This window comes from Camelina sativa, chromosome 12 (assembly GCF_000633955.1).
Source record: "Camelina sativa cultivar DH55 chromosome 12, Cs, whole genome shotgun sequence".
Taxonomy (NCBI): domain Eukaryota; kingdom Viridiplantae; phylum Streptophyta; class Magnoliopsida; order Brassicales; family Brassicaceae; genus Camelina; species Camelina sativa.
In genome coordinates, this window is record NC_025696.1 from 3,927,644 (window position 1) to 3,945,088 (window position 17,445).

General features: G+C 35.5%; 4 protein-coding genes and 1 long non-coding RNA gene across 8 annotated transcripts; 1 reads left to right on the forward strand and 4 right to left on the reverse strand.

Annotated features, from left to right (window-relative positions):
- LOC104729997 (myb-related protein 3R-1-like) lies at window positions 793-10,716 on the reverse strand. Of its 4 annotated transcripts, none has more exons than XM_010449050.2 (13): window positions 10,480-10,716; window positions 9,955-10,121; window positions 9,766-9,820; window positions 9,497-9,554; window positions 9,311-9,405; window positions 9,099-9,202; window positions 8,863-8,991; window positions 7,024-8,713; window positions 6,469-6,716; window positions 6,246-6,360; window positions 5,902-6,120; window positions 5,621-5,749; window positions 793-857 (listed from the first exon to the last, which is right to left on the reverse strand). In XM_010449050.2, the coding sequence occupies exons 2-12, from the start codon at window positions 10,023-10,025 to the stop codon at window positions 5,630-5,632; spliced, it is 2,904 nt and encodes a 967-aa protein (XP_010447352.1). In that variant the 5' UTR covers window positions 10,026-10,121; window positions 10,480-10,716; the 3' UTR covers window positions 793-857; window positions 5,621-5,629. The 4 variants fall into 4 exon arrangements, with proteins under 4 accessions (XP_010447352.1, XP_010447353.1, XP_010447351.1 ...); XM_019233311.1 differs by lacking the exon at window positions 793-857 and adding an exon at window positions 5,443-5,493 and having other exon boundaries at window positions 5,598-5,749; XM_010449051.2 differs by lacking the exon at window positions 793-857 and having other exon boundaries at window positions 5,411-5,749; window positions 10,517-10,716.
- Window positions 3,926-4,992, forward strand: LOC104729998. Its single transcript, XR_758374.1, has 3 exons — window positions 3,926-4,075; window positions 4,346-4,449; window positions 4,542-4,992. It is a non-coding gene; the product is annotated as an uncharacterized LOC104729998 (long non-coding RNA).
- Window positions 11,315-14,033, reverse strand: LOC109124532 (la protein 1). Its single transcript, XM_010449052.2, has 10 exons — window positions 13,868-14,033; window positions 13,701-13,779; window positions 13,445-13,594; window positions 13,020-13,162; window positions 12,741-12,889; window positions 12,506-12,628; window positions 12,121-12,415; window positions 11,868-12,015; window positions 11,708-11,780; window positions 11,315-11,583 (listed from the first exon to the last, which is right to left on the reverse strand). Exons 1-10 carry the CDS (start codon window positions 13,916-13,918, stop codon window positions 11,493-11,495), a joined length of 1,302 nt encoding a protein of 433 aa, XP_010447354.1. The 5' UTR covers window positions 13,919-14,033; the 3' UTR covers window positions 11,315-11,492.
- On the reverse strand, window positions 14,321-14,860 carry LOC109128148 (putative defensin-like protein 230). Its single transcript, XM_019233956.1, has 2 exons — window positions 14,736-14,860; window positions 14,321-14,579 (listed from the first exon to the last, which is right to left on the reverse strand). The coding sequence occupies exons 1-2, from the start codon at window positions 14,803-14,805 to the stop codon at window positions 14,380-14,382; spliced, it is 270 nt and encodes an 89-aa protein (XP_019089501.1). The 5' UTR covers window positions 14,806-14,860; the 3' UTR covers window positions 14,321-14,379.
- On the reverse strand, window positions 15,561-17,348 carry LOC109128154 (PH domain-containing protein DDB_G0287875-like). Its single transcript, XM_019233966.1, has 3 exons — window positions 17,284-17,348; window positions 16,976-17,204; window positions 15,561-16,739 (listed from the first exon to the last, which is right to left on the reverse strand). The coding sequence occupies exons 2-3, from the start codon at window positions 17,138-17,140 to the stop codon at window positions 16,257-16,259; spliced, it is 648 nt and encodes a 215-aa protein (XP_019089511.1). The 5' UTR covers window positions 17,141-17,204; window positions 17,284-17,348; the 3' UTR covers window positions 15,561-16,256.

Sequence of the window (17,445 nt, forward strand, 5' to 3'; positions counted from 1 at the left end):
GTGCTTAAAAATGATGAGAGACTTGTACCGTCAAAAAGAATGTAAATCAGAACAAATGTAATAAGAAGAGAAATGAACATAAAATTTGACTCCAAGCAAAGACATGGGAGAAAAATAATAAGCTTGAATAGAAAAAAAAAAATCAATTTAAGATTTGAAGTAACACAATCAGAGTCACTTGCATTGGTGTTTGACCAGTAGAAGAACAAGCATTACAAATTCACCATTGCACTACCATTGCTTGCAAAGCTAGAATCTATTTTTATGCACACATTATGTGGCTGTTACAGGCCGGGGCTCTTGTTCATGTTTACACCGACGGGACTGTTTTGGTGACTCATGGAAGTGTTGAGATTGGTCAAGGATTGCATACAAACGTCCCTCAAGTCGCTGTATCCGCCTTTTAACATTCCGCTTAGTTCAGTTTTCGTGTCAGAGACAAGCACTGACAAGGTACATTTAACTCTGTTACAGGCTTGTTGAAAACTTGATTTGGAAGCTCAGGTTTGGTATTTCATCTCTCTATTTTGTATTGCATAACGATAGAGAACTTAACTTTCTTACATTGTTACAGTAGATTAATCATTTGATGGTATAGTTGTGACAGAGAATCCGTGTATCCACAATGTCAAATTATAAGGTTTGATGTTATGCTATTAAAACCTAGATGGTTTATTATCGATTTTATGAATCAGTATCATACTTGAATATAGTGAAAAACTCTAGGATAACACAATATGACAAGAGAAAATGACTAACGAGGATGAGAACTTTTGGAATTCAGACATACATATACGGGATCAAAAAATTGAAGGCGGGAATGAATGTCCCTTCAGAGCTTTATGAACAAAACCAGCCTTCCCTATCCATACGATTGAGAACTTAATTTTCATACATTGCTTCTACTCTTCTTACATTCACTATCCATACATTCTTATAGTGAGACTATAACTTGTCAAATTGAAGGTACAAGCAACGGCGAGGCATATGTTACAATTACTAAACTGACACTGAATTTATATAATCATAAGTTTTCACTTTTCAGTATGCTTTTTTGCTTGTTTGCACATTGTTAAATAGAGTTACAATTTTGTCTCCCATATTGTCTCGTTGAGCAAAATTTGAACCGATAGATAACCGACTAAATTCTCTTAACCAAACTGAAAATAACTGAATAGTGGTTTGAACCAAACCGACTACCCTAATATGGTAGGCTAAACAATTTGTTTATTGGACTTCATAAATGACTTGGCGTGTATGAGAGATCCTCTGACCGTGTTGGAGATTTTGCTATTATATATACAATAATAAAAATGTTGAGACGATTTGTGAAAGTGATAAGCAATTAAGATGAGACTAGGTAACAACTCGTACATAAAGATAAATCTATGAAGATAAAATTAGTGTTATGAGCAAAATTATTTTAGAGGATCTATAATTTGTTTGTGTAAAAACAGTATATATAACCGGTGAGAATATATTTAGATCAAACTACTATATATCAACTAAATATATGATCCGCTCTTTCTTCAATCTATGCAAGAACTTTTATTTTGTTTAAATTTTTTTGGTGTAAAAATATGTTTCACCTGTGAAATATTATACCAATTGTATTAAATAAGTCATATAATAATGATTATGGTGATAATTTTATTTTGGAAAAAAATTAAATATGTGAATGTGAATAGTAATCAGTTTTTTTTAATAGGTGAATAAATTCAAGTTTTGAAAATGTTTTAGATCTAATAATGTTATAATAATTAAATATGTTATACAATGATTAAATCTATTTTTAAATTGAAATGTTTGATTTTTTAATTAATTGAAAAGGAATATTCTTTAATCATTCAATAGCAATTATGTGAATATCCATAAAAATAAAGACAATAAATTCATTGGTGTCGCGAGCTCTCTAACAACGACACCTCAGCATTTTCTTGAGAATGCTTCTCTATTAATATATAAAGGATACTTTAAACCACGATTACATACAAAGAACATAGGGGTGAATTATCCATAAAGTGAGCTTAGAGAGAGAAAGTGATTGGTCGAAAATGGAAAGGCACCGAAGAAGTAAGCTCCGTAAAGCTTTATTAGCAACCATATGTAACCGTGCCTAGACTTATGGGGACTTAAGGCGAAATTGAAATTAAAAGTTTTTCTAAAAAAAAGGTTTAAATAAAATAAATGTAAAAATCATTTTAAAACATAGAAATTATTGAAAAAAAAAAAACAATACTCTTTAAAAACTAAGGTAGTCTTTGTTCCTTATATTTAAATAATGTTTCACCAAGTTATCATAATCTAGGTTCTTTTTTTAACTATATGATAGCAAACACTTGATTATGATTTCACAAACACAAAAAATATATGAAAGAATGGTGGGGCTTGAGGCAAATGCCTTTTTTATTGCCCATAGGCACGGCTTATGTAAGTAATATTAGGCACGGCTTATGTAAGTAATATTTCTGAATTTCATCGAATTGTAAAATTATTATTCTATTATCCTAAACTACACGCATGAACTTAAAAATAAACACCTAAGTAATCACAACATCGATATAATAATGCTCGTGCATATAGCATCCACAGAACAATATATATAGAGAAAATACAAAGGTTCATCATGACCCTGTGGTATTATCCGCTGCATCCACTGCAAAAGCCAATAAAAGAATTGTTTTTAAAAAAAGAACACTGGACAATTACTGTAAGTGTGGAATAAGATTTTAAAGGTATGAACGGGTCTTTACATGCCAAAAAAAAATAATTGACCCTTACTACTAAGATAAATTTTCTATGCTTGCAGAGTAAAAAACCAAAATAAGTAAATATGAGTTTACCTTTCTATTTTAGTTGTCATAGTTAGGGAACTGCTAACTTCCATAACCTATATATAGTTAGAGATGGAATCAAGGGGTTAACCTAACCGATGTTTGGGATAACGGTTGAATAATAACGATGATACACAAAATCTGCGAGAAATACCTTGCAGATTTATAAATATTTCTTTGAAAACAACTTTTCTAGTTGTCTTAGCACATTTACCCACATCGTCTCGACAATGAGAATCTTCAAACTTGGTCGACTCTTAACTCTTGTTTCCTGGACATGGGTAATAACATGTTAAATAATAATGAGTTAAGCTAATCAATCAACTTAGAACCATAATTGAAAAAAGAAATATGAGATAATCGATGAACAAAGAGGAGACAGTAAACTGAGGAAAAAAAAAGAGGAGATTAGTAAATTGGTTCGATGAAGAAAATACCTGATTTCAGAGAATAATCGACGTGAAAACTGAAAGGGTGAGTAGACTATCCGAAATATTTTATAGATATCCCTGATTGGTAACGGCTGTTACTTATGTTTGTAAAGACTTTAACTTTAAAATTTTATCTGTAGAGAATTTGGCTGTAGATGTTTTGACTGTATAAACTTTAATTGTTAAAATTTGATTGGTAACCAACACTTTTAAAATTATAGTTGTTACTTTTATTATTAAAATATATTGAAATGATGATAATGAAAATAAAAATAATAATTATTGAAATGGATCTTAAAAGAAAGAGAAAAAAATAAGAATAATTAATTTATAAAAATAAAATATGTAAAATATATATATAAACTTGTGGAGAGGTTTTAAATATAATAGGAGGGAAAAAATAAAGTTTTCTATTTTTTTAATTTTAAAAACTGAATTTGAGGTTTTAAAAAATCTGAGAAAACAAATTATTGATTGTCAAGCTTTTTATTTGTTTTAAAGTCTTAAAAGTCTTGTGTCTATCAGAACCATAATTAGTAGAGATTTTGGAGGAGAAAAAAGTGGAAGAGGTGGAGATCGTGGGTGTAGAATAAAAGAGAAAAATGTTTTTAGATATGTAATCGTTTTTTTTTCTCCTTTGTTCCACCATCGTTTTTTGTTTTATAATTTTTTTCTAAATTAATATGGTTTTGCTGAATTGTCAAGTTTTTAGTGGTGCAGTGACTTGTGCTTTATAGGATAAATAATTAAAGAAAAAAAGAACAAAAACAAACCCAGGCGAAACGCGTATCGAATTTTTCTTAAGATTGTGTATGTTGCGATCAATTATCGAGTTCTACTGTTGTTGTTGTTGTTGTTGTTGTTGTTGTTGTAGTGATCTTGTGTAGTACCATAGATTGAATTTATCAGTGTATGTAGGTATCAATTAGAACGATCTCTAGGTTAAATAATTTATGGAATTTTGTGGGATTAGCATAGTCATAATAAGCAAATTCTGTTGATGGATTTAGTCAGGTCTGGATTAAAGTGATTTTGTATGCACCTCTCTCACAACACCATTGTTTTTATACTTTCATATAGATTTATCATGGCCGATTTTGAGAGGTTGTGTTTGAGTATTTTTCTTGGGCTCATTCTTCTATCCCTTCCACATGCAACATCTATGGACCTTACAAAAGAAGCAGGTTCCAGGCTTCTCTATTTTTTTCTTGTTGAGTGTTTGTTTGTCTCACACTTTGTAGTTACTAATCTATGTTCTGTATTTATTGTTTTCTAGAAAACGGATGCCTTTGTCCTTGCCCGTGTAACCCATTGCCTACAAAAGAATACGCCCCACCTGATGGTTGGTGGATTGTCTCTCTGGTATCCATTTTTGCTGTCATAACAGTGACGTTTTGCTTGTCACAACTGATATATGCAGTACGTCCAGCTCCAGCTCCAGCAGAAACATTGGAAGTGAAAAACAAAAACATGGAAAAGTATGACTGAGGAATACTATGCACGAAGTTCCTATCTTTAGAAGAAGAATCTAAATCCTCCTCATCATATGCTTTTTAAAAGAGCTTGTCATGGAAGTATCTTTTGGTGGAAACAAAACATTTGTCATCTTCGAACTCAATCATGTGTCATTTTTGAATCGCTTACCATCATTTCTCCTTTACCTACGCTTTTGTAGAAATCTCTATTGCTGGGATTCTTTTCTTTAAGAAGATTTAAAAGTTATATGATTCAGCTTTTGTCTAACTTAATTTTCTAACATTTGTTACAGTAGATTAATAATTTGATGGTATAATTTAATGTGCGCCTGCGCTTAGAGGTTTTTTCCGTCGGGCTAGAGGAAAGTAGAGTATTATCTAGGAGTCTTTGGAAAGGTTTAATTGCAAGGAATCTAGTGCAACCAACGACTTGTTAGAATTTCGCTCAGAATCATCCAAATCAACTGAAACCTGGAAAAAAACCTGAATTGATGGTTGATGCGGCAAATTCAAAAGATCGTGGAAGATTCATGTGAAGTATATATAAACTGCCTAAAACTTGATTGGGAACTTCATGATACAGAGTTATAATGAGAATGTGAACTTTTCTTCCAAAGAATGACCAATAGAACAATAAGAAAATGACTTGGATTATAATGAGAATGTGAACTTTTGGAATACAGAGTTAATTTCTTGAGAACAAGTTACTTTTCCGCTATATAATCAACTGTATCATGTCCAGAGTTGAGAGAGCTACACATTGAAAAATTAGAAACAAGAAAATTAGACAGAGGTAATAAAAAGAAGACATACACATACGAGATCAAAAAATTGAAGGCGGGAATGAATGTCCCTACAGAGCTTTATGAACAAAACCAGCCTTTCTTTCCTATCTGCAACTCTTCAAAAGGTAAGATGATGGACTTGAATAGCCTCCCGGAGAAGCTGCGGATACCATTGTTTTCCCTGGTGTCCCACAATCGCTGAAGTCTAAGGTGCGACGCTCCACCTACATTTTAACAGAGAACTGGTTCAGTGTAAGTCAATTTATAAACTCAAACTGTTATTCCTCTTATCTCTACCAAGTTCAGCATCTAATTTTAACATTAAGCTAGACCAAGATAGAGGAAGAGAGTCTATAAGGTCTTATTAATGCCAAACCTGGGATCGGTTTCCAAGCTGATCGTGAGGGAGGTGATGATTTTCTTTCCCTTGAATGGACTTGTTTAGCTGTCTCTTCTTGAGTATTGTTTCAGGTGTGTCATTACCTAAAACTTCCAAGGCATCTGCATATGCCGTAGCTGAGTGTTCACTCAAATGCTTCATCAGCCCTATGGCATCATAACTTCTCTCCCCGGGACTCATAAAGCACCCAATATCCTGGAAAAAAAAAAGAAAAAAACAACAAAGAATACACGTCCATCAACAAGCGCTTTAATCTAAAACAAAAAGTAGAACATCCAGAGACTAAGTTCATTCAAAGTTACTCCAACTCATATATTTACCTCAAATGTAATTTCTGGAGGCAACTTTGGACTTTGCAAGAAAGAACCAAAGAGTAAAGGAGATTTCCAAGGTGATGGGGTATCAAGGAGTTTTCTAAACGGAGTTCCATCAAATCTGGAAAACGAGTGAGACCATGACAACTTAGAATAGAACTTTCCAGCTAATATGTTTCAATAGCAAAAACAGATATCGAAGACATTGAGAGGAAAAGGTAAAACTTACATGCTGAAGTTTTCAATATCAAAGCTGGTCCCTGCAGAGTTAATTTTATCGAATGCTGATAAAGGAGAAGAGTCTACTGTGCATGGAGGTTCTGATGGGATTTCATCAGTTGGAATATCACCTAATGAGCATATGTGCTGGTTTGATAGATCTTTCGCACTTGTATTAACTTTGCTATCGGATCTACATCCAATCATACCAGGTGAAGACAGTCGTATCTCAACCAAACTTCCAGAAGTTTCTTGATCCTGGTGCAAGGAAGAGATGTATAAATTTATGTTATTCGAGATTTAGCACCAATTATAAAAATATTATCCTCATGAAAGACAGCTCAAATACCTAGATGCAATGTGTTTAAGTTCATGTGACTGATTCGATCTCACAGGAAGATATTTCAACAAACTAGATTGATGTTTTAAGCAACAAGAAGTGTACTAATAGACTCGATAAGGGTATACCAGACATTGCACCTTACAGCCATAGATATCAGAGAATGAGATGACTGGGATTTAATAAGTAATATTAGATAATATGCAAGAACAAAGACGGACTTACATTTTTAGCTGAAGCACCACCTTCATTACATCCCTTTTCATTTTGCATAGAAGTCACTCCACTTGACTTTAAGGTTTCCTTTGGTTCCTCATCTCTCGGAATCATTTCTTGATCTGACTGACCTGATGCAGCATATCTAATATCTTTGGCTTCGGAACGGGAGGCGCATCTATAATTATTTTCAGGAGATTCTGACGGACGAGAGGACATGCAATCATCTCCTTCATCAAGCATTACATCTAAGCATGAAAAATCTTTAGCCAAGGAGGAAGTCGAAGCCCTTCTATGCTTTTTGTCTTTTCTTCTATCAAGTACAGGTGACAGCAAGTCTCGATGCCGCTTCTGTAAGATGGATGGTGCATTACTTGAACTTTTGCCAGCATCATTAAGCATGACATCAGGGCTCCTGTCGTGACACGGTGAATCCCATAACCTTAACGGAGTTGTACAATTCATCGAAGAAATCATCAACTGGCGGATACCAAAGGGACTGTACTCTTGCCGTAAGTCACTATTTGATGGTACAAGATCACAGCTGAAGAAAGGAATATCGGCACTTGGAAAACGTGGCGGTTCATAACAAAGAGCTCCTTTGTCTTTTTCATCTGGCTTATCATCGATAGGAAAATAAATCTTGTTCACTCTAGAAGGAGAAGAAAAACTATTCAGAGGTACTAGCTTCAAAGAGTCCTTGGGAATATATGACAGCCCCTGTTGTTCTGGGATACCACCATTATCATCATTTCCATGGGAAGTTATATGTCCATCAGTGTCGATGAAACCATCATTTGTATCAGTCTTACGTTCTAATCCAGTATCTAATAAGGGGACACAATTATGAACCGCCAGGCCCTCAGAACTTGAAGGATGCCAGGATAAAGCTGGAAGTTTTCCAGTTTCATGAACATGGGTTTCTACAGACTGGGAACAAAGAGATCCTTTGCCCTTTTGAGGGCCAATCATATTCCGACCTTGCTCACCAGAAGATGTACAGCTATCTTTCATGGTATCTGGGAAAAGAACCCTACAACATTCCTCATCCGTGATCAAAGTTTGAGCTTCTGGATCTGTGTCTGAGTTTGGCAAAGCAGGTTGATCACTTAATCTTACTGAACTTTGAAAAGCTTGTTGAAGTGCTTGATTTTTTCCGTCGTTGTTCATGTTATGGGTCAATAAGTCTAGATCGAGGTCCTGTTTGGCATCATTAGATACACCCTTCAATTGATCCTCCGTATCTGTGGTAGTTCTAACCTTGTGAGAACAATTAAGATTCTCAAACTTCTTTGAGCATTCTGCTTCACAAGAAATTTCTGGGACAACAATTTTGGCATCTTCAAAGGGAGGGTAGTATGGTTCTGCAGCATCATTTGATATTTTCTGCTCTGCTCCTGAATGAAATTCAGGCATGTAAAATTCCTCATTTCCAGGTTTAACCTCATCTTGGAAATCATTGGTTGACTGTGAGAAAACAGTTGAAGCTTGGCTGCATTCTGATTCTTCAGCATCGACTGGCCTTGAATTACCTTCATCTCCACTGCTGTGCATCCACGAGGGAGATGGAGCGATAGATTTGTTCTGAAGGGCAATTAATGGCGAGCTTTGACACTGATCTAAAAGACCTGATGCATAGTAGGAATCCAACTTCTTCTTAACTGAGCTGTTCCAGTGATTTTTTATCGAATTATCTGACCTATAGGAACGTAAGAACAAATAAGAAAATCACCAAAGCAGGAAGGATCATCAGCAGCAAAAAAAAACAGTATTCCATCGCATACGAGGCCACCAAATTTTAGGAACATGCTATTGTTATACTAAGATTCATGGAAAAGACATATTTACCTTCCTGGCAAAAATTTCATTAGCTCTGCCCACTTATTCCCATAAATTTGATGTGCACGAATAAGAGTCAGTTCCTCTTCCTGAGTCCATGCATTTTTATTGATCCCAGGGTTAAGATGGTTATGCCACCTACATCAGCCACAATACTGTTCATGTGCATCGCAGTACTACCCAATGTATGAAGTGTAGTATAAAAATATCATTTGATCGGAAAAGAAGTAGAGAGTTGTGCCTACCTTTCCCTACATTGTTTCCCTATGCGACCAGGTAAATGCTGAGATATAGTAGACCATTTCTTTGGCCCATGTTTTTCAACCAGAGCAATTATAGTGTTATCCTCCTTTAAAGAATATGGAAAAATGATATGTCATGAAACACATTACAGATGCTATATAAGGTGTAAAAGACTCAAATTAAGCAAAGCATATAAAGCAATTCACCAAATCACCTCTTTTGACCACGGTCCTTTCACAAGCTCCGGGTTCAAGACCTTTTGCCATCTATGAAGACACTGGACATCAGTCCGATCCTTAAAACATTCAGCTGAAAAGGTGAATCAAACAAAATCACACATTACTTTCAACATACTAACTAAACTAAAGACTACAAAATCAGAATTCGCTATTTGACTTACCTATTTTCTTCCAGTTCTTTCCTTGAAAACGCTCAACAGCTTTGCACAAGACATCGTCCTGATCCAGGAATACAGAAAATTAATCCTAACAGAAATATTCTTTTAAGAGACAAATCTTCAGTACGTGCAAGGGGATGGATAATTCAACTAGTTAAATAGGACTGTACAAAGCAAACAATAGGGTGTGATATAACCAACTGATTACACTCAGCCAGTTTTCCGGGAAGCATCAGATAGACAAGAAAAAAGGACACAGGAGCGGAACACACCTCTTCAGGAGTCCATTGTCCTTTGGTGGATCGTCTTGCAGGGCCAGATGTTCTCCTAAGAAAATGTCACAAAGAGCTTACAACATTAAACCTAAGAATGTCTAGTTGAATGCCAAAAACTGGTGCTAAAAAAGCAAATTCCAACTTCAACATTGAAACCCAAACAGAAAGAAGAGAAGGGAGGCGTACCCATGTTTCCCTTTAAGATCGGCTTGGAAACTCTCTTGTGGGGTACTAGGTGCTTTCATCTCACGCTTCATAGTTAGCAGCAAAGAAAGCAATATGAAGACACACCACAAAGTCAGTTTCTTTGATGTGTCTTACAAATCATCATAAGCCTACCACAATGCTACAATCTGAAAATAAAAATTAAAAAACACAGTCGGACTTGTTAACAATTAGGCATTAGCTCAATATATATAACTCAGCAAAAGACTAAAACAACGAAGAAATTACAAAAACAAAAGTAAAGAAGGTAGCTTTAGATTATGAGATTGGATTCCAAAAGCAAAAAACCTAAGAGAAGAAGTCGTAATTAAAGAACCCAGAACAAAAACCTCAAAACTAAAAAAAAACTAAAAAAAAAGCTTGGAACTTGCTCTGAAACAAAATCAGGATGAAATTGAAGCTTTTTACGATGTAAGGGAAGATTCAAAGAGTGGATTTTTAGATGTTTGGTTCAGGAAGAAGAAGTATTCGTGAAAAAAAACTAACCAAAATGTGACCATAAGAGACGGAGACAAGGTCATACGAGTAAGCCTCACACTTTGGCAGATCCACGAAATCCAAGTAATTAAGACGTCGCTGTGAATCCAGACGACGGCGAAGAAGAAGAAGAAGAAGAAGAAGAAGAACACAAATCGAATTAGAGAGAGAGAAGAGAGAGAAGAGGTGTATTCAAAACTCAAACATGGAGAGGCGGAATTCGAAGTGAGAGGAGAGAGAGGAAGAGAGAGAGAGAGATCAAAACAAAAAGGGAAAGTGATCTCAGCCGTTAATTTTAATCTCTGAATCTCTTAAGTTTGGTCTCTAATCTAATCTCTCTCTCCCCATAATAATAATAATAATAATAAAGTTTTATTTTTTTTCTTATTTATTTTTCAAGGATTTTGCTTGCATTCAGATAACAACATCTACTCTTACTTTTTAAGATTTAGGTTAAGATGACTTTATTTGTTTTTTTTGAATTTTGAAGGAGATTGATGAAATTTGCCAGTAACAGAGCTATTCTAAAGTCAGCATTAAAAAAGAACCCTAAAAACAATGTGGACAAGGTCAAAACGAAAGGACCAAGATTTCCAATTTGATTCTCAAAATTACGACTTATGTATATTAATGTTAAACTATTACTATGAGCGAGTTAGTTAGTAGCAAGTCAGACAGTGGGATACTTTATGTTGTTAATTGTTAGTTATTCGTCTGTAAATTTGGGAAAGCTTCCTAAAATAAACTTAAGCTAGGTTTTAAACCAAAAGAAGATTCTGCACTAATAAAACCAAAACAAAACCAACATATGATTGACTTAAAACAAAATTTGCTAATAACGAACTACTACTACAACTGCATTTGCTGATTTTCTAGTTATATCAATCATCGCAACAAGTTTGGGATATGGTTTTTGACTGTGAAGTATACGGAAAAAATTAAAGTTGCAACTAGAGAAATATATTAAAAACACTCAAGTGTCACGAGCTAAAGAGAGACAAAAGTAGAAAAAGCAAGCTCTCTCATGCTTCGACCTTCTGGGATTTGTTCCAGCGACCACCTGGGGAATCTGATCCCCTCTTACGCCCGAATCTCCCTCCTCTTCTTCCTCCCCTGCATAGTCCATTACCGATTTATATTATATGATTATTCCCTTTTTTGGGTCTCCATAAAAACCAAACAACACTTCTTTTGAGATTATATACTATAATAATAATAGAGAAACATATGAACTCACCTTCCTCCACGGCCACCCTTGTCAAACCGATCTTTGCTGCGGAGGAGGGTCCAATACTCCTTTTCAGCTTCGCCTAACATTGTCAAGTAAACCATTTAACTCAAGCAGAACAAATATAACTTCAAAAAGATAAGATGGAAGTTGAAAAGGTGTTTCTTACCAGTCACAGGTTCTAGGACAGCAATAAAATTCTTCACGGCTAGTCCACCTTCTTTGGCTAATACTGCTGCTGCACGGGCTTTCTGGGATGCTTCAGGTTCATCAAACCTTAGGTAACCAGTCTCAGATCCCATCTTGAAATCCACAAACTTCACAGAGACAAGAATAAAGGATCATCATCAACAATGGGTTAGTCAACAACAAATGCTATATGAGATATTGAATCTGTTTCATGTAGACAGCTGATGTAGTACCTTGACATCACCAAATTTTCCAAAAACAGCCTTAAGATCTTCGCGTAAGACAACTTCCTTATTATCTTTATGGGTAGCTAGAGCACCCTTTTCTTCTTTCTCATCATCTTCATCCTCTGCTCCCTGGGCCTGAACCTCATCAGTGTTTTCTTTATCAGCTTCAGGAGTATCTGCTGGCTCTGATTCATTTTCACCCTTTATCTTATCAGTTGGCTCCTCAGAACTTTTTTGTTCTGTGGTACCCTCTTCAGCTGACCGCTTGAGAGTGAATGAAATGATTAAACCCTTGGGATAACTATAATATGATAAAAATAACCATAATCAGATCAAGAGAATTATTAGCAAGAATAGACATGAAAAATAATAGCAACAGTCAAACACTTACTCTGGCTCATAGTCGGAACTCTTTTTGTGATCAGAACCATTCTTCTGATTTGCAGAACCCTTTTGGGGTTGGTAATTAGCAAATTTTACTTCATCCTTCTCCCTATCATCATCAAACTCTTTCCTGAAAAGTAAATATCATCTTTAAGTAATTCATCCATACAATCAATAGAAAGACTTGTAAAATGAGAAACAGTCATCAAACAGGAAATGTATCCATGTCCAAGTAGACTTACTTCGGTTTCAGCTCCAACTCCTGACCAGCAAAGACCAAATTTTGCTTCATGATCTTCTGGGCATCCTCTTCTGTAGGGAACTCAACCAAGGCAACACCAGAAAATAGCCTCGACTCTGCCACGTGACGAGGCATCCTCACACTGTTGACCTGAACGAAAAAAAAAACACATACATATATCACACCATTGTATAACCAGTTAATCTAACTGTTACATGTTTCGGTAAAATTTTGAGTAATGGCGAAACACCAATAATTCAATCTATAGTGGAATGAATACCTTTCCATACCGACTGAAAAAGGATTCCACGTCTTCCCTCTTAACATCATAGGAGAAAGGTGACGCAGCTACTGTTCTAGCATTTAGCTGCTCAACCAAATCTTCCAGCTTCAACAATTGAGTACTCCTACCAACCTTCTTCCCTGTGTAAGCAAATTCAAAAACAAAAGTGATCACTAAACTGTAAAAGATACATCCCCAAACTGAGTACCATTCTATTGTAAATTCCAAATACAAAAACAGATCTCAATGCAGGTAACACAAACCCTTGACCTTATAATTGAAACTCTAAAATTACTATCTTTCTTCTAAGACATCACTACCTTCACTGAATCAACGGAAGCAAGTGTTAACCATATCCAATCCCACCATAAACAACCCAATAAAAAAGTTTAATTCAATCAATCCCTAATAAAAAAACTCACCATCCTCTGAAATCTTGAGAGCAGAAGAGGTACGAAGAGTATCAGCAACAGCTTTAATGGTATCTTCAGGGATATCATCTCCTTTGGAATCACCCAACTTCAAATATCCTCTCATCTTACTGAATGAGCAAATCAACGCCAAACTAACCACTGGTATTACCAAAACCCCAAAAACAAAAACACATCAATTNAAAAAAAAAAAAAAAAAAAAAAAAAGAAGAGCGATTGAATTTGATTAAAAAGTTGGAAACTTTACAGCCATCTTCACTCTCTGTGACCGTCTTCTTGAGAAAATCATCAATGGGTAGATTACTATCACTAAAGTAGAACTCCACCTGATTAAAAAAAAAAAATATCACAACACAATTTGACAAACTGATGAAAAACGAAGAGTGGGAAAGAGGAAGAAGAGAGGTTTTGTACCTGGCGCAGAACAGTTTTGGCTGTCTCTTCGGTTAGACAAGGGATCGACATATTCGTTCACTGGCTCGAGAGAGAGAGAGAGAAAGAGGAGGAGGAAGAGAGAGACGAAGGGGGTACTACTAGGGTTTTAGTACTACTAGGGGATACAGCTTCCAATTTTTTCTTTAAGTTTTCGACTCAATTTGTATTTCCTTTTTTTTTGGTTTCTCGACATATACTAAATTTTTATTACTTAATTGCCCGATTATATGTAGATTATTCAATTTACCCCCGCTATGCTTTATAACTTCTCAATTTGTACCCGAATAATCCGATTCATCTAATTTACCCCCAATATTAGCAATATATTTCATGATTTTTTTTTTTTTTACTGTTCAAAAGTGTGAAATAAAAAATTGATAGTTGTAAAAGGTTACAATATGAAAGAGTTGAACTAGGATATACATACTCGTAAGTTTTGTTATTTATTAGTAAAGATATGGTGTTTGAGGAAGGACTGAGGAGTGTAAAGGTTATTTTGGAGTACAATGAGATTTACATTCGCAGTAATGTTTGTACTTGTTGTGTAACATGACAACGTTATTACATGTGCAACTAAGAAACTTCTTTTTACTTTGATCGGTCATGTATCTCATGCACAACTTTTCTCCGTCTTGGCTACATTTACCATCCAAGTCTCCTGTTGTTGTACACAGTTCCTCTGCCTCCACTTCTGTTATTTTATATCAACCACACAAACACAAACAAAAATCGTTAATTGTTATATTTAAAAGATCTTTTATAACAATATATATATATATACTTTTGTTTCTTAGTTTTATATATATTATATTCCGAGTAATATATACAAGAAACGCTAATACATTACCTTTACGGCCACCTCTTAGAACGAGAAACATGATAGTGTAAGAAACGATAAACAAAGCAACAGATCTCATGATTAAAAAGTTTTGATACGAAAGGTTATCTCGATGGTAAATTAACTCTCACAAACTTGTCTTCTTAATCTACTATTCATGATAATAACTATATTCGAGATTATAAAGTAAAAATAGAAGCATCTTTTTTTAGAAATTATTCTTTGGAAAATTCAACGAGCCAACATATTTAACGAGTTCGACGGATCAACTATTTACTTTTAGAAATATTCTTTGGATATCCACTTGTTATATTTTACTTCTTTTTGCGTGTACTACTACGAATTCTGATGGTACATCACCAATTCGTTTTATAAACACGTCACATAAACTATTACAATTCTATTCTAAACTTCATCATCTAACTAAACTCACATAACCATTACGTTATAATGTTTAGTCCACTGAAAATTAATATAGACATTAGTCAGACACACATTCAATCATAAAACATATTTTTGGATTGTCTGGCATCAATCCTAGCAGCAAGGATTGCTGAATCAGAGGTGTTATGGGAAAACGTTCAGGTTGTGTAGGATCCACTTGAGGACTAAGAGTACCATCGAAACTTAGTTATCTAGCTAGGCTGAACTCATATGATCTTTTGAGGATATACTATATGTAGATCTGAAGGTCAAAGAGGACGTGGGTACGTAGGGGGCGGAGATCATCGAGGAACCTTACACTACACGAAAACACGGCATTTGGCACTACTGGAATCGTCTCAAATCAGTCGCTAAGTCGGGATGTGCAACTATTGAAGGACTGTTATATTTGGTCGCAAATTGTTTTGGTCGCAAACCAGTCCCTTATTTGCGACGCATTGGAGACAAGGGTTATGGTCGTTAATTAGCGACTACGGACAGACCGAAACGTACCGTCGTAATGAACGACTCTATAGTGACTCACTGGCGCAGTCGTAATTGGCGACTACGGACAGACCGGAATATACCGTCGTAATTAACGACAGTATAGTGACTCGCTTTGGCAGTCGTAATAGACGACTTCTTTCAGACGACATGGTAGTCACAAATTAGCTACGTTTGGAAGACTGACTTAATACCACAGTAAACTTTAAAAATCTGAATTTTGGTCCTAAAATAGTCGCTGTTTAGTCACAAGATAGTCGCAAAGGAGTCAGAATTGTTTGTGACGGACTGAAGACTAAGTTTTTTTAGTCCCAAAATCTTGACATATACACAACAAATTTGGTACTTTGTTTGTGTTTATTTAAATTATAAATGGTCGCAAATCAGTGAAAATATACCTAGTAATTTGGGACAGTATACAATAAATTTTGAAAAAAAAAACCTGAATTTAAATTAAAATCCTGATTTGAATGATCTTAACAAAAAACATACAAATCATTCAACGATCATATACAGAAAATAGTTTTAGGCTAAGGATCTAGAAACACTACTACACAATCCAAAAAATAGTTATAGAGGCTTAAAAGAGATAGAATTAGTTTGTTAAGCATGAGAGGATGATACTGACAAAGGTGAAGTGGTTGGTGCAGTCGCAGGTGAAGTAGATGGTGAACTAGCTCCTGAAGTGGTTGTTGCAGGTTGGTTGACATTGGTCGCAGTGGCTGGAGTGATGTTGGTTGCTGGTGCTGCTGTGGTTAATGGCGCATTGGCTGGTGGTTGAGTAGACAAGAATTCTGCAACCCCCGGATCACTAGTCTTCAAGTAGGATACGAGCATCTCCAAGGTTGCAATGCGGTTTTGAGCGTCACGTTGCTCCTCATCACGTCTAGCATCTTCTCTGGCACGTCGAGCATTTTCTTCATCTTGATCAGCGAGCTTACGACGAGCAACCTGGAGTTGTTCTTGAATCTCTAACAGCGAATCTGGACTAGAGCTTGGATAAGTAGCCTTTCTTTTCCCTTTGGTGATTATCTCCGAGAGACTTCCAAGTCCAAAGGGGGTTCCCTTGGCATTCGTTACAGTACACTAAGACAAAAGAAGAGATGATCATTCACAAAACAAACATAACAAACAGAAATATCACACAAACCCAGATAGAAATATCACACAAACCCAGATAATCAACATCGAGTATTCTCAAGCATCAATCAAAAGTATATCAATATCAAGGATTCTTAAGCATCAATCAAAATCAGATACTTAGCTTAGCAAAATAAGACAATTATGATAGGCACAACAAAGACAATTGTACTGGAAATTACCTTTAAGAAAATGTCATCTTTTTCTTGAATGGGGAGGAGGGTTGCATGAGGAGAATCTGGCGAGGAGTGGTCTGTAACATCAGACTCCATTTGAGACATTACCTCCTCTATGTTCTTCTCATATGTCTCCACAACTTGTTTGGCCTTCTGAATAAAAACTTCCATCTGCCTTTGTATGTGTTGCGACAAACACCTCTCCAAGCGAGACAGGACGTCCCAACTTTTCTTCCTACAATGGATAGAAAAATGTTAATTGTGGATACTGAAATATTTAAATGAAATAATTAGAGTTAGTTTAGAGCATTTACCAACTCTTGTTGAATTCGCAAGTAAGATTTCTGCCCGGATAGATGTTTGTGGATTCCAAGACCGTCACGATCAGAATTATGGGCTTGGGATGCATTAGAGCTCTTCTCCTTAGCCTCAGGTGTGTCCCAATGCTCCCACATTTGTTTCCAAAGTGTAGGATT